General features: G+C 48.2%; 6 protein-coding genes across 6 annotated transcripts; 4 read left to right on the top strand and 2 right to left on the bottom strand.

Annotated features, from left to right (window-relative positions):
* Positions 1-346: 346 nt before the first annotated feature.
* Positions 347-3,824, bottom strand: N7478_001293 (Fibronectin type III domain protein; the record flags this gene model as incomplete). The annotated part of the gene is made up of 3 exons (XM_056917508.1): positions 347-3,282; positions 3,350-3,543; positions 3,613-3,824. The coding sequence occupies 3 exons, from the start codon at positions 3,822-3,824 to the stop codon at positions 347-349; spliced, it is 3,342 nt and encodes a 1,113-aa protein (XP_056785388.1).
* Positions 3,825-4,414: 590 nt separating this feature from the next.
* Positions 4,415-6,896, top strand: N7478_001292 (putative lipin Smp2; the record flags this gene model as incomplete). The annotated part of the gene is made up of 4 exons (XM_056917507.1): positions 4,415-4,523; positions 4,590-4,949; positions 5,027-5,912; positions 5,966-6,896. 4 exons carry the CDS (start codon positions 4,415-4,417, stop codon positions 6,894-6,896), a joined length of 2,286 nt encoding a protein of 761 aa, XP_056785387.1.
* A 774-nt stretch (positions 6,897-7,670) lies between these two features.
* N7478_001291 (putative transcription initiation factor TFIID, 31kD subunit) lies at positions 7,671-8,588 on the top strand (the record flags this gene model as incomplete). The annotated part of the gene is made up of 1 exon (XM_056917506.1): positions 7,671-8,588. One exon carries the CDS (start codon positions 7,671-7,673, stop codon positions 8,586-8,588), a length of 918 nt encoding a protein of 305 aa, XP_056785386.1.
* Positions 8,589-9,446: 858 nt separating this feature from the next.
* N7478_001290 (uncharacterized protein) lies at positions 9,447-10,008 on the bottom strand (the record flags this gene model as incomplete). Its single annotated transcript, XM_056917505.1, has 2 exons — positions 9,447-9,709; positions 9,849-10,008. The coding sequence occupies 2 exons, from the start codon at positions 10,006-10,008 to the stop codon at positions 9,447-9,449; spliced, it is 423 nt and encodes a 140-aa protein (XP_056785385.1).
* Positions 10,009-10,517: 509 nt separating this feature from the next.
* On the top strand, positions 10,518-11,483 carry N7478_001289 (rRNA-processing protein UTP11; the record flags this gene model as incomplete). Its single annotated transcript, XM_056917504.1, has 2 exons — positions 10,518-10,613; positions 10,701-11,483. The coding sequence occupies 2 exons, from the start codon at positions 10,518-10,520 to the stop codon at positions 11,481-11,483; spliced, it is 879 nt and encodes a 292-aa protein (XP_056785384.1).
* An 822-nt stretch (positions 11,484-12,305) lies between these two features.
* N7478_001288 (uncharacterized protein) lies at positions 12,306-13,360 on the top strand (the record flags this gene model as incomplete). The annotated part of the gene is made up of 2 exons (XM_056917503.1): positions 12,306-12,984; positions 13,050-13,360. Coding segments are annotated over 2 exons (990 nt in total), but the record flags the coding sequence as incomplete, so codon positions are not given.
* Positions 13,361-16,237: the final 2,877 nt, after the last annotated feature.

Below are 16,237 nucleotides of genomic sequence, written 5' to 3'. Positions count from 1 at the left end.
AGTGTCAGTAGAGAACTTGTGCATTCGCGCCTACCGTGGGTATGTGGAGGGCAATGGTCACGATCCACTTTAGGACTAGCGTATATCCATATTAGGAATGGCGTCTAATATTTCTTATTGTTTTCCGCACTTGAAGACTACGACTAAGTAGATTCAATATTATATCTGTAAGAATTTTTAGGACCGGGAAGATTTTTTTTGTAACAAGTATGTACTCATAAATTGAATTAAAGAGGAGATGGTCGCTTTGGCTCTAGTTTATCCCGGGTCAACCGAGGCCGTTGAGGTGTATATGACTTTCAAGAACTAAGAAAAGGAAACAATGAAGGAACGAAACCACAGTAGATTATGACACAGGATTTTCTGGGATCTCTGGAATCTCCTGAATCTCCTCGTCGCCAGTCTCACTAGCGCGTTCGCTGGTCTCGCTCGCCTTGTCCGACTTGCGCGCCTTGCGGGAGAAGAACCCGAGGCTACTACGAGATGGGGCGCTAGAGACGGTGCTGTCAATGCTTTTCGCTAATTGTGCCTCGCTAGCTGTATCCTCATCGATGTCACCTGGTGCAGAATCACCCTTCTTCGAAAAGAAGCCAGAGCGGTCCTTCCAAGAGCTGAACTTGCTTGAGCTGCCTTTGCGAGTGATCTTGCGAATGAACGATTCCTTGGAAGCATTGTCTACAGAAGTACCGGACGGCATGCGTTCCAGGGACTCGTACGACTCCCCAGTGAAGTGGGAAAGGGAGCGAGAGTCGCGAGAAGTGCGGGGTTCAGAGGGAGACCCATCATCGACATGAAGATCAAATGGGACGTCTGAGTCCCTGTCTTTGTCTCTCTCAGATCTCTTGCTTGCAAAGATCCCACGGAAAGATGGAGCAGCAGGGTTGAGCTTCGGGGTGAGAGGCCGATGAGACGACGATGGACGAGTGCCAATCGGCGCCTGTAGTGGTCTGTGGTGACGATCGATGTAAGTGTTCTCGACGAAATCCGGTTCACCGGTCAGACCTAAAGGGAGATGACCAGATGACCCATATTGAATCGAGGGACGGCGAGAAGGTGCTCTTGACCACGTTGACGGCGATGTCCAGTCCAAGCCTAGAGGGCTGTTGCGATGTCCCATTTGATCGGCTGACGGCCACCCAAAATGACGATTGTCGGTGGACGGATGGGGTAGTTGGTTCTGGTTGTCGAACGAGAATGTGGATGAAGGTCTTGGCGACAAAGAGCCACGTCGAACACTGCCAAGGAGAGACGACGGATCAATGGGGTCATGGCGTGGACTAAATTGATTGTACCCGGTGCTAAGATCGGAGTTTCCACGGTTTCCAGCACCGCCAAACCCAAACTTGCTGGACGAGAAGATATTCGACAGAGCGGCCCTTCGAGAAGGCGCATGATCGGAGGAACTATCTGTCGTGACCCCGGTCGTATTGCTTCGAGGGAATAAGGACATTGCATTTGCCCAGTTGCCTGTGTAGCTAAGTCTGCGACGTCGAGATCCGATCGGATCAAGCTCATCAACATTGCGCGGGAAAGATTGGCTCTGGCCTGCTTTCAAAGTACCAAGCATGGGAGGTTCATCGGCTAGAGTTTTTCCACGAGGTCGATGGAAGCCGAAAATCCCAGAAAGTCTCCGAGAGGCGCTCTTGGGGGCTTCCTCAGCAGATAGTTGTCCAGGCTGGGAGCCTGAGTCTTGCCGATGATGACTTTCCAGCGGACTAGCAAAGATGCTACCAGGCCTGCTGCCAGAAGAGACAGGCGAGGCAGGGCCATGACCAAAATTATCCAATGGACCGTTTGATGAGCCCATAGTCGAAAACCTAGCGCGACCTACAGGCCGCGGGAACTCTGGCGACTCTTCATCTCCAAGCAAGTCCGAGGGTAGCAATGCATCAGCCCGGGGGCTCATTTGCGGATTGCTAAATGAGGCTTCTGCGTCAGAACGCATGATCTCCGGCGGGTCGGCGAGGCCGGGGATAGTCATCCCGTTATTAATATTGAAGAACGTAGAACTTTGCGCGAATGTAGGTGAATTAGAAGACGGTTGATAGTTGAGCCCGCTAGGGAAATTCGATTCGATACCGGGGTAGTTGACTGGCGAGGAGACATTGCTCGCCAAAGAGCTACGGTGTCGACGAGGTCGGATGGTGCCAGAGTTCGCCAGATCCAGGTCGAGATTGGGTAAAGCAAATGGACCTGAACTACCAGGGCGTTGAGATGTCAGCCATTTGAGGCGCTCTTGGGCCTCTTGATACTGCTGTTGGGCCTGTGCATGGAGATTGACGAGGGTAGCATAGCGAGCATGGAGCTGACCCAACTTCAGCTCCCATTGGCGAGCCCGCTCGTTATCAATCTGATCCAATTCGTTCCCATCTTCAGTATCACCGCCCGAAACTCCTTGTCGCTCTTCTTCGAGCTTCTTGATCCGGCCTCCTTTGTCCTGAATTTCATCATCGATGGTTTTCATTTCGGACTGCTCCTGTGCAACCTTGGCTCGAATTTCTTCAGCCCGAGTCTCTCCTTCTTCCTTCAATCGGGACTTGTCTTCCTTGGCTTGCGCAGCATCAGAAGTCATCCGTGTAATTTTCTCTTGCCACCGGATGATATCGTTCTTGCGCTTCTTGCGCTCCGCCTCCTTTTGTTGAAGAAGTCTCATCCGTTTGGACTTTTCTCCCTGAACAGATCGATTCACGCTCTCTAGCTTCGAGACATGCTTCTTCAGATCTCCGCTAACTTCATCCTTCTCCTTGACACGTTTCTTCAACTCGTCACGCTGCTTCTCCAATTCCTTGAGAAGTCCGGCGTGCTCGTCATCTTCCTCATTGATTTGTTTTTCTAAGTTTTCGTTTTCTTGTTGTAGCATCTTCAGTCGATCAGCAAGTTCTTCCAAGCTTCCGTCACGATCATTCTTGGAGGGGCCCCTGTGTGATTCTTCTGAGTTCCCTTGCGCAAAATCTGCCATTCCAGCTGCAGGCGACAATTTGCGGCCCGCTGCTGGCCGTTTGCTTGGTAATTGTCCGGCGCTATGTTCACGAGCCATGACGGGGGCAGATGGGGTCGGCAGGCCAGCTGTAGACCTTGGGACCGACGCTCGAATTGTCGGTCCATTGGTTGGCGTATCTTGCTGGGCTCGGGAAAGAGGAAGAGATTTCGTTCGAACATGGAGAATTGCACTAGGAGTTTGAAAATTTGCTGCACTAACAGATAAAACACAGATATGGTAAATATTTCCTGGTATGAGATTCAATATTTCCACTGCTGTTTCTGTTCGCTTCGACTCGCCCACTATACATCATCTCAGTTAGCATTGGTGTTTCAGGGCAGCCCAAGGCTTGTAATAAAGGGTGCAAACCTTTCACATTATTGACTTGTATGATATGTTTATGTATAGAATTTTGAAAATCGGGTTGCTTCCAGGCTAAACGTATCTCACGAGCCGTGATCTCTTCCAGGGTGACTTCCGGCGGCGGCGGAATATCAAGACCTAGCTTTTCGACCAGAACGTCATTGGGGGTCTGACAGACCTGCCACGCACGGTAAAGAAGCCTTTTGTGAAATGTTAGAACGTATAATCCTTTTAAGAAATCAAGTAACCGTGGATTTATCAGAACGAACCAAATCAAAGCCCATAGAATGGATCCCGCCAGGAACAAAGCCATTACGCCTCGTACCCTGACTCGGGGAATAACGGTCGGGTAGGCATCAAAGGCGTAGTAAAATGGCTCATACATCCCAGCGTCGAGTACCCATGGACGCGGGCCAGCGGGGAGTAGAGATTCGAGTTGGAGATAGGAATGAGCCCTGTTCTCGATTCGGCTTTCTCCCATGGAAGTGGGACATGGAACGCACGTGACCCTGTTAGTCAGAGTCGCCCTAATTAGGGCTAGCGCGATAAGGATCTGCCACTAGGCTGTAAAGCGACTAGCTCAATTCAGATTCAAATATGCACATTATGTCATCATCTCCATTCAGCGCTAAACCTCGGCAACTTTCTTCTCATATTTAAGATGTTGGCCGCTTATTAAGAAACGGTTGGGTGTTGAATGTTGATGCACCAACAGATCGATCCGGGGACGCCCGGGATCGATGGGGAAGATTTGAGAGCTTGCCTATAATTTTAAATAGCTACCGCGTATAATCCGTACTCGACCCTTGCATTTGGTTTATTCTTATCACCTGCCGCAGTTTTTTGCCTTATCGGTGGCCGATTCAGCTGTTCCTTGTCAGCTGAGTGTCACATGGGCCGTTTGGCGGCTTCGATTCCTCCAATTTCTTGATCGTAATCCCTCATCCTTATTCTTCCCCTCTCACTTGTCCCGCCTCCCCGCTTTCCACAATTATCCCGCTCGTTGTGATTGTTGGAGCTTGAGATTTTCAATACAATCGTGGCCGAGGGTACTTGACCCAACCCGGCAACATGCAGTACGTCCGAAGTCTTAGTGGTTCGGTGTCAAAGACATGGAACTCAATCAATCCTGCCACTTTGAGTGGAGCTATTGATGTGATTGTCATAGAGCAGGAAGATGGTAAGTCTGGTGCTATGGATTTTATACTATGTTGGTCACCGATCTAACCCTTTACTTTTTTGCTAGGTACCCTTGCCTGCTCGCCCTTCCATGTCCGCTTCGGCAAGTTCTCTCTTCTCCGTCCATTTGAGAAAAAAGTGGAGTTCAACGTCAATGGCGTCAAACAAGATTATGCCATGAAGCTCGGAGAGGGCGGCGAAGCTTTCTTTGTGTTTGAGACTACCGACGAAATCCCCGCATCCTTGCAAACATCCCCGTTAGTCTCTCCAGCTAGCAGTCCAACAGTACCGATCGAAGATATTGCGTCATCGCTACAGGAACCGGACTATTTAGACTTGGAGAGAACCGGAGATGCTGTTTCCGAGGGTGCGAAAACTCCGCCGACGATTATAACGTCCCGGCAGTCGCGGGCTACAACAGATTTAGGTATGGCAAATCGTTTTCTGTCGAACAATCGAGCCTCTATGGAACTACGTGGACTGATGTTGTTTTTTGCGCTCTAGGTACTATAACACCCTTGTCAAGATCTCCCAACGACTCGGACCTAAGTCCTCAGCAACATGATGCGTTCAATGCCCCAAGAAAACCATCACTCGAACACTCCGTCTCCGATAATGCGCTATCCACTAGTCTCCCCCGAGCTCAAACCGAGAATCTGGGGTCTTCTCCAAGTGGGTCAGCTAATGAGGAGGACCTTGAAGATCGCGCTCGCTCTCGTAGCCCGCCTCCTTTGTCCGTGGAAGAGGCTATGTCTCGTGCCATGTCTCTGTCCAAGAAACTTGGAGGTTCCAATATCCAGTCACATGTCACAGAAACAGGAGATCTCATGCTAGATATGACCGGTTATAAAAGTAACGAGGAAGATGCTCTCCGCGCAGAGGTCCTTGCGCGCAGAATTCTAGCTGAAGAGTTAGAAGGGAGTTATGATATCGGTGCGCTCATTGGGGCTGATGAGCATGGGAATCTGTGGATATACAGCAGTGAAGAGGCCAAAGAAATGGCAAATCGGAGAGCAGTTATCAACTCTATGCGACCCAACACAGCCCTGAGTGACGACGCAATTTCAGACCCGGGTTATCACAGCGAGGGTGATGACCATGCTACTTTGGAGCCGACAATGGGGGTCCGTCATCATCGAACTAAGTCAGATGTCCAGCCGGGATTTCCAACGCCCCCTCATTCTCCTTTACAAGACTCGTTCGCCGCTGAAACCCGAAACTATGCCAAGACGCTGAGATTGACGAGTGATCAGCTCAAAGCACTACAGCTGAAGCCAGGAGGTAACACCATGTCTTTTAGCGTCAACAAAGCAACCTGCTCAGCATATATGTATTTGTGGAATGGAAACACGCCCATCGTGATCTCCGATATTGACGGAACAATTACCAAGTACGTGAAATGAGACATGCAAGCCATAGACTTCAGAGCTAACAAGACTACAGGTCGGATGCTTTGGGGCATGTGCTGAATATGATTGGACGAGATTGGACTCACACCGGAGTAGCTAAATTATACACCGACATCGTGAACAATGGCTATAATATCATGTATCTGACTAGTCGATCTGTCGGGCAGACTGATACAACCCGGGCATATCTCCATGGCATTTGCCAGGATGGATATCGACTCCCTAAGGGCCCTGTGATTTGCAGTCCGGATCGTACCATGGCGGCACTCCGGCGAGAGATCTATCTTCGAAAGCCGGAAGTCTTCAAAATGGCTTGTCTTCGAGACATCCTTAACTTATTCAATGGAAAAGAGAACCCTTTCTATGCTGGGTTTGGCAATCGATTGACTGATGCCCTGAGTTATCGTTCGGTCAACATTCCTTCGACTCGCATCTTTACGATCAACTCAAACGCAGAGGTGTCACTCGATCTACTCAGTCTCAACAAATATAAGAGCAGCTATGTGACCATGCAAGAACTGCTTGATCATTTTTTCCCACCTACCAGCCTTTTGGTGCAATCAGGCGGCGAAGAGTACACCGACTTCGCTTATTGGCGAGACGCGCCACAGGATTTGTACGATTTCTCTGCCACGGACACCGAAGATGAAGATGAAGACGAAGAAAATGACGAACCATTCGATGATGAAGATGTGGCAGATGAAGATGAAGAAGCGGACGAGGAGGATTATGCCGACGAACTCAGTGAAGGCGAGGAGTACGATGAGGGAGGTACCGACCTTGAGGCTAGCTATATTTCACAAGGATCAGCTTTATCCAACCCGGCAGGCTCGATCGTGGAGTCTGTGGAGGGAGATCAGGACTTAGATGTCGGATCTGAGGAAGAGGAGGCTCTACCAGAACTGGATGAACCTACTGGTACCATATCTCTCCCAATTCGTCCCAAATCTCAACAAGAGAACTGAAAACACTCCCATTGCGTTTTTCGATGGATCATCGGCATGTAATTTCTTTTTGCGATGACCTCAACGCCCATTTTGCGAGTTCTCATTACAACTAGAACCTGCATTCGCATTAACATTACCTTGATGGTAAAGAGATACCCTGTTCAACACCTTATCAATTCCTTTTTGCATAGGGACACTTGGTGTTGAGCTCTGCATTATCATATATAACCTGAAACTGTGATTTCGTGTTTGTCAATTGCATCCATGGCGTTTGGAAGATTTTGACTGTTTACTTGCGACCCTGTACACTCCTAGCGCTTTGCGTTGCTTTTGCATGGGCTTGATTTGATGATGGATTAATGTGACCATTAGAACAAATTTCATAGAACACCCAAATGAAATGACGCATAGTGAGAAAACCACTTAATTGGAGTAAATTTCTTGAATTTAAAAGCAATAGAAGACTTGAGCATTTCATCTTCGCAAGCTTGGGACATCTGGATTAATACTTCCAAGGTTCTAAGGCAGTTACCAGATGCGGTTAGCGTCCCATCTGAGCTCTCTTTTCGACTTCCACCAGTTCCCCGTTATACATTCCTCTATTCAATCCTGTCGCCCTCACATTCGCTACACCCCGAAGGCAATAGCGAGATAACGAATCCGGTGATGCTCGCTCGTACCTTTAAAATTGCCTAGTCCGTCGCCCGGATTTACGTTTCCACCAAGTACCCTACATAACCCAATATCCCGTCGCTCCAACACCTCCCTACCTAAATACATATCCCTACAAATATGGCTTCTCCAAGCCAAACTCAAGGCTCTGCGCCAAACACGCAACCTCTAACTCCACCCGCCGAATCATCAGGCACCAACGGTGTCTCAGGTCCAGGTCCAGCCGCGCCATCAAGTTCGCAAGCACCTGCCGCCGCACCAGCAGCAGCCGCACCAACAACCTCAACCGCGCAACCCCCACATATACCCGGTACATCTCTCCAAGACAGCGGCAAAACCCGTCGCCCACGCGATGTCCGCCTAGTCCACATGCTTCTCGCGTCTCTCGGCGTAACAGCCTACCAAGACCGCGTGCCCCTCCAACTCCTCGATTTCGCCTACCGCTACACCTCCAACGTTCTCCAAGATGCCGTGCATCTGGCTACAGAAGGCTATGCCGGAGCAGTCGGCGACGCAGCGGGAAACACAGGCAAGAATGCCCATTCGGCTGAAGCCAATGGCGTCTCGCTGCCAGCATTGCGGCTTAGCATTGCGTCGCGGTTACATTATCAGTTCCAGACTGGATTGCCGAAGGAGTTTCTGATGGATGTTGCTTCTGAGAGGAACCGTATTGCTTTGCCTGGTGTTTCAAGAGGGTTTGATGCGGCTGCCCAGGCTGGACCGAATGGAGCGCCTGCCACTGGTGCACCGAATCAGAGCATTATGATGGCTGGCATGCGACTACCACCAGAGAGATTCTGTCTTACGGGTATGGGGTGGAATATGAAGGATGAGTGGGATAGTGAAGGCGAGGAAGAGGAGGACATGCCGGATGCGCCGCAGCCGGCTGCTGGTGCTGGCAAGACCGAGGAAGGAGAAGAGGGTGAAGGTGATGAGGATGAGGATGAGGATGGGAAGATGGAGGATATCTTTGGCGAGGATACCGCTATGGGTGAAGCTGGCGAGGGCGATGGGGATCAGAACATGAATGATGCTTAGGTTCTTTCCCACCTGTCCGCGCTTTTTGATCTTTTTGATCTTTTTATGCTTTTTTGTTTCAGCTATGGCTGAACACGGATTGGGCGGTGTTTTTGGCGTCTGGATCTCCTTACCATATTGCAATTCCGAGCTATTTAGACCAGGAAAAAGGTCGGATTATGTTCGCAATCAGCAATGGCTGATTTCACGACTGTAATGGATTTTGGGGTCGGCATATCAATTATTTCCGCAAAATGCCTGCGGAGATAATAATCTTACATACTAAAAGGATGACGGAAAAATTACTTTGCAGCTGATGAACACTAGATGGCTGTGTATACTATACATAAAATCGAGTGTCATCCATTCCCATCAGGATGACCAAGCAAAAAAGTAAAATGGTCAAAAATGCCCCGTAAAATAAACGCCTGTTTGTACCCATTGCGCCATGAGGAGAGAGAAGACACGTCAACTCCACCATCTACTCCGTTGGGTAGATGGTATTCGATGTCCGGTGTCTGGATGAATTCCCGCCGAATGCAGATGCGTCGTTAGAGAAGAAGGAATACCAAGAATCGTCCTTTCCTTTGTAAATAAGCAAATACAGCTAGAGTCGAATATGCTGCGTACTCCGCAACCTTCAAAACTCGATATCAACTCATCTAATGCTCAAAGAAAAACACCCGGCACCATTGGAAGCAAGCCAAACATATGAAGAACCGACGAGATCTCCAGACGCCCGAAACAATATACAACAATATACAACTCACCACAGAAGAGATCGGTGGTTGAAGTAAAAATCCCAGAAGAAGGGCGAAGCGTGATGGCATATGCTCGTTCCTTCATGCCAGGAAAGAAAACTGATATCAGTCAATCTGGTTACCTCCCCTGAGCTTGCTGTTTTTGCCGAGCTTCATCTTCACGCATCATGCGAATGACCTCTTCTCGTCGCTTCTCCACACGTACAAGATCCTCTTCCTTTTGACGGCGTCGTTCTTCGAATCCTGCGAACCACTCTTCACGTGCGCGATCTTCTTCATCTGCACTGGCGTGGGCAAGCATACATGAGTTCATAGCTAGTCGCTGCTGGCGACAGATCCATGTTGCAGTAATGGTACGGTTGACGGCACACTCGGCGAATGCTAATGGGGGATGTCAGTCCAATGCCTCACTCTTATTGGTGGATATGAAGTTCTCCGCTGAGCGTTTTTGAGGGAATTGCAGCCGACTTGCGTGTAGGTGAATATTGATGCAGGAGGGGTAAATAGGATGTTCACAAACCCTTAATTTCGGGCGCGCAGTGGCTGCGTACGCGCTTATAGTAAAGCTGTTTGACTTCTTGTTCTTGGGTGGCAGAAAGAGGGAGAGGGTTGCGGAGATTGTATTTGCGGGGTGCTGGAGTTGATGATGGAATATCAGGGGAGGCGGATGGTGTAGCCATTGAGATGGAGGGGCTCAATCACTTAGATCGAGGCGAATGTATGTGAACGAAATGTTGTAATCGAGACGGGGGAGCTCGATCAGCTAGATCGAGGCGGATGGATGTAGATCAGCTGTTGTAGGTTGTAGAGGACGGAGTGGTCGGAGCGGGTTGGAGATTGACAATCGGCCCCAATGGATTCTTAATTAGCTGGAAATCAGCTATAGATGACCGCTGAATTACAAGGACGAAATATCTGCAGGGTAAATTGACGTCGGGGGAGACAGAGATATCTGCTTGGGGATGAGGTGCAGGGTGTGTTGATGCGGAGCGTGAGGAGCCGAGTCGGGCGGAGAAGGCAGAAAAAAAAACTTCCGTACAACTTTCTTCTATGCACCACTCACACCACCCGTGCGACTAAGTGTGCTCAACACCAGCTCTTTTTGTACATTTTCCAATTTCAGTACCCAAGCTAAGAGCGACATAACATTTATCGATCGCTTTTGAACCGAACATCATTTTCGCCCAGCATGTCTTCCATGCGAAATGCGGTTCAACGCCGCAATCACAAAGAGCGTGCCCAGCTCGAGGGCCGTGAGAAATGGGGTATTCTCGAAAAGCACAAGGTGAGTTAATCTCAGTTTCATGTGGCTATCCGTCTCAAACGGCTTCTAGCGTCACGAAAATGAAACAAATACTAACTGTCTTAATAGGATTACTCGCTCCGTGCCAAAGACTACAATGCCAAGAAGGCAAAGCTCAAGCGTCTCGAAGAGAAGGCGCGCGACCGCAACCCCGATGAATTTCATTTTGGTATGATGGGTGGTCAGAACCGGGCACAAGGAAAACACGGCCGAGGTGGCGTGGGTCGAGCATCAGCTGCGGGATTGAGCCACGACGCTATCAAGCTACTCAAGACTCAAGACCAAGGATATCTGCGAACAGCCGGCGAACGGATACGTCGACAGATTGAGACTCTTCAACGCGATATTGATTTGCAGAATGGTATGAAGGTGGCACTGGGCGAGAAGGTTCCAGAGAAGAAGAAACAAACTAAATCTGCCGACGATTCCGATTCTGATTTCGATGGGTTCGACGACCTGGACGACCTTGCCTTCGATGAACCTGAGGAGCCAAAATCACGCAAGGTAGTCTTTGCCGACGACCGCAGTGGCCAACAATCTTTGAAGACAAGCCAGAACCAAAGCAAAGAAAAAGATACCAAGGAAGAAAGCGATGATGAAACGCCGTCTCGGAAGACTCCCAAGCAGCTTGTTGCTGAGCGAAAAGCGCTGGTTGAAGCTCGTCGGGCCCGTAAGATCAGAAAGCGGGCAACGGCGACCCGAGAGAGCAAGCTTGCTGCTTTACAGAAACAGTACGAGGCGATTCAATCCGCGGAGCGTGAGGTTGAGTGGCAGCGAGGCAAGATGGACAACTCTGTCGGTGGCACCAACAAGAAGGGACTCAAGTGGAAGATTCGGGAGCGCAAGCGCTAAATTAATTGTCGGGATTCCGTTACGAGTTGATGACCTTGGCCATTGTCTTATGGCATCGCTTGGCATTTTGCGGTTCTTTTGTTAGTTGTTCTTGTTTCTATCTGTATCGATACCAGCATAGATAGGGAGTTCCAGGCGCTTTTGGTATATAGATGTGATCCTATCAAGGGAAATAAAAGCGAGCCGGCGTGCATTGATTGTATAATCATACCTAAGAATTTACTATTCGTCTTTATCATTCTTTAGTGTTGTTAGATTGACAAAATGACACCGCTACTTCTGGCATATTAACTTAGTACATATAGACTGGCCTTAGAGGGGTGGTATGCATGGCCCGGATCATGACATACTGACATAGATTGAGATCTACCTATCAGATCTATACTAAAAGATATGCAGAGTGCATGTTTTACTAATTCTCTACATAATCCAAATTATTTATGTACCCAACATTTTAAGATCGTGAAAGAGCCAATAGACTTCGCCATAGTTGATGGTGGAACACTATCACCACTCACAAGGACATAATTGATAATCCACCTTTTCCATACAGTGAACACGGAATTGTAATCACTCAGCGTGCCTCCCTTCCCATTCGAGGCAGCAAATCCCCCTGAAGAAAACTAGTACAATCTCTCACGCCGATCGCAAGTAATCCCCACACGCTGATAGGATCCCTCTCTGGGTAATGGAGTCCCACGCTTATAAATATAAGGCTGACTAAGTTATCTTTTATCGGTGACTCGAGAAATATCGCCACCCCTCACTTTGCACCATTTTTCCTTTCCTTTATTCCCCTCCCCATCTCCTCCCCAAAATAGTGCAAAATCACTCACAATGGCTCCCTCATTCGTGAGCATCGACACAAACGACTCCGACGTCTTCATGGCTCCCCCACCATCAAAGCCAGTCGACGTCCCGCGTACTCTCCTCCTCGCTCCCCCCTCCATCGCTACACAAGAGGACAAATTACGAGCCGTTTTCTCCGCCCACCCCCGCATTTCCACAGACCTCCAAATGCTCGACCGTCTCTCCGCCGGAATCGTTTCTCTTCCCTCAAACACATATGATCTCGTTCTCATTCTTACCGACTCAACTGGCTCTCGGCGCTCCGAGGCCCTCCAACTCCTCACAAGGGATGTATACACCGCGCTCGTGCCGGCCATGAAGCCCGGCGCAAAATTGCAAACAGAAGATAAAGCCCTCGACACATCCGAGGCTATGGAAGCCGTTCTTTCCGGCTTAGTACAAAACTCCACCGGCTTTGAGAAGCCAGATTACGAACAAGCATCTGCTGTGCCGTTGAAGTTTGGATTAAAGAAGAAGAAGACTGCCACACCTGCCCCGGCTGTCGCACCACCTATGGGAATACAAGCGAATGGAAATGGGTTCGCCTTGAATGGCATGAACGGAACCAATCACGATCGGGATGACGCCGACGAGTTGATTAATGAAGACTCTCTTCTTGACGAAGAAGATTTTACAAGACCTATTATGCCTCGTATGTTTGCCCTTCCACTTGACCGCTATCCAAAGGCCATATACTAACTTTACTTCGACTTATAGCTCCAGAATGCCAGCCCAAGACCGGTCGCAGGCGGAAGGCCTGCAAGGATTGCACATGTGGATTAGCAGATCGACTCGAGGCAGAGGATAAGGAGCGTCGCGCAAACGCCGATAAAAGCCTGAACGTTATGAAGCTGGCTACAGATGATCTTGCCGAGCTAGACTTCACAGTGGAGGGTAAACAGACCGGATCCTGCGGGAGCTGCGCTCTAGGCGATGCTTTCCGATGCGACGGCTGCCCATACCTGGGTCTTCCTGCGTTCAAGCCTGGCCAGGAGGTCTCGATTCTCAATGACGTCGCTCAGCTGTGAATTTACTAGTCTCCATAATTTTCTGATGTACTTTTTTGTGGGCGTGGTGGGTTTGGAATATTTGGGATCCGATGTCGGGGCTGGGTTTTGAACTCACTTGGTGCCTAAGTAATGGCCCTAGTGATGTCGCATTGGGTCGTTAGATGCATTTATGATACCGTGCTGGAATCTGCTGGCAATAATCAAATCAAAAAGGCGTCATAGGTTTCTGCTTTATTTTATTTTATCTCTTATCCTCGTATCCAAATTTTCGTATAGATTAAGATCAGAGTGGACCCTGACATCACTGATCGTTCCTCCCGCTATTCCCGTATCCACAATCTAAGCGGTTCGTCCACCTTGATAAAGATATGCCGGAGTGAAGGCGGGCTGTCGAACAGAGCTCCAGCCTTTGCTCGAAGCTGCCCAGCAGAACATCGAGACAGTCGGTAATCTAAAAACGCAGGCACCTTTCAGAGCTGAACGTTACATATGCACTATGAAATACAACTAGCTTTCCGAGGCTTTCTCTATATAACTCCAATATATTAGCTCTACTTTATTTTTATTTGCGACACGTAATAAATAGTAAATTAATTCGAAAACTTGGTCATCCCCGCTGTTATGGGTTTCATGTATCATGGTATCTAGATAAGGCTGTATCGTAAGCTCTAATAGATTGAAAAACAAGTAGAAAGATAATTGGAAAGATGATTGGCCTGGAGATCCCAAGGGAGTGACGTGGTTGACGATATTCATACGTGTTTTCGTGATGCTGCACTGTTTGATGAAGGCTGCATACGGGTTCTAGTTGTGCATGTGTGGAGTGGGCGCTTATGCACGGTGAGCTGTCCACAGCCTGTTCATGTCAAGGGAAACAGCCATGTTTTCCCTCTGCCCCTCAGCAAGATGCTATTCAGGAAGTCATCAAAAATACGAGGCATGTTTACGAAAATCATGGCCAGGGTGACCTCACAATAAGGGTTCGGCAGCCACAACTAAGAAAATCGAGGATGCCTTGCTCCGGCTCTATACAGCCATTTTAAAGTATATGGTAGAGGTGAAATAACAATCGAACCTTGGCACGGGAGGTGAACAGACATTGGATGGATCAAGATTGAAGATAGTACAGCGACTGATGCTATATAACACAGGGAGATTTATTCTCAGTGTCAGTGCTCTCTCCGAGCAACCATTTACCCACCTGCAGGGTTCGATAAAAGAGTGTGAAAGTAGCTTGGTCGAGTGGAAGGAAGTTGCTGCATATTAAGGTGATATGCATTTGATTCATTTTAACCTTGTATGTCATGTTCGCTAAAAATTATCAGGTGAACGAGGACGAACACATGAGATTTCCAGCAAAACCGATGAGATACTCAATAGAGCAGATGAGACGATCTGGGGCATTTTGGAGCTCCGGAGCAAGATTCTGAACCAGAAAGAACTTGATATACTGGATTGGCTATCCTCGATAGACTTCTCGTCCTCTCGAAATAGGGGCAAAAAGACCAGAAATGAGGAGACGTGGACCAAGCTCTTAGAGTTATCTGGCTTCAAAAATTGAAAAATTGGATTAACTCATCCGGTGGGTTTCTCTGGCTCTATGGAGTTGGTGAGTCATGTCAATAATATCATAATTCTAGCTCTGACATCCTTCTTTTAGCGGGCTGTGGAAAGTCGGTACTGTTGTATGGAGTACTGTTTTGCTTTTTGAGAAGGCACATTGGCTAACGCTAGGTAGTTCTACGATCATTGATCATTTAAAACAAAGATTTAAGAATGACCCCCGCATCAGCATTGCTTACTGGTACTTTCAATTTGATGCCGAAGATTCCAAAACGTTTGAGAATATGGCCAGGTGCATTATTCGACAATTGACCAGCCACTCTTTACCCCCACAGACAATGACAATTTGGCAGGATCACACGTCGAAAGCGGAGAAACCCGATCATCAAACCCTAATTTCTGCTCTTCATACGGCCATCAGTAGGGCACCCGGGAACGTTTTTCTCGTGCTGGTTGCTATAGAGGAGTGCCCGGTGCAGCCAAGCAAAGAGAGATATCTTGTTTTGCAGTCACTTCAGGATGTTTGTGAGAAGCACCCCAGCAAGGTGCATGTACTTGTTAACAGCAGGCCTGATCATGACATACGGTTCAAGCTCAAGGATTGTCGACATATCAATCTCGAAAGACAGCTGGAACAAGACGTGGAATGCTTTGTGCGCTTAGAGGTAAAAAGTCTATATGAACAGAATGGAGAGACAAGATGGGCTCCAAGAATCCAGGAAATCATGCTAAGCACTTTACTGGATGGGCCAAAGCTGTAGGATCTCAAGTTTACATACTTAATGGATGCACTGATCGGCTGACTTAAGTAGGCGTTTCCGGTGGGCAGACCTTCAAATTAAACGATTAGAGCACTGTCACGATGAGTCCGATATACTGGAAGCACTTCGGACAATCTCTCAAACACTTGAAGAGATTTAAAAGCGAAGGGCACACACATACCTCAATTAACTCTGTTATCAGCATGCAAATCTGGGTATGCTGTTGATATATGGAACTATTTACTCGCGCGTCAACCAAAAACAGGGGTTCCTCATCACCAAGTCTTTAATAACGACAATCATATTCCATTTTCATCCTCAGCGTTTTGGTCATTTTTTCAAAATCTAGATGACCTCTCAATTATCGAATCTTCACCACCTACTCAACTCCGTATTATCGTTTGGAGTAGGAATTTAGACCTTTCAAATTTCCCAGTCTCTTACTATGCGTAGAACCTTGACAAATCATATCTCAATACATAATCTTCTTCGTTGGGTTGATAATTAACTATATTTTACTAACTTTGAAGTGATATTGTCTTCAAGTCATCTGAATGTACATTTGATAGAT

This window comes from Penicillium angulare (assembly GCF_028827245.1).
Source record: "Penicillium angulare strain IBT 27051 chromosome Unknown utg000001l_segment0_segment0, whole genome shotgun sequence".
Lineage (NCBI taxonomy): Eukaryota > Fungi > Ascomycota > Eurotiomycetes > Eurotiales > Aspergillaceae > Penicillium > Penicillium angulare.
The sequence above is the reverse complement of the archived record's forward strand: the minus strand, read 5'-3'. Positions and strand labels throughout refer to the sequence as shown.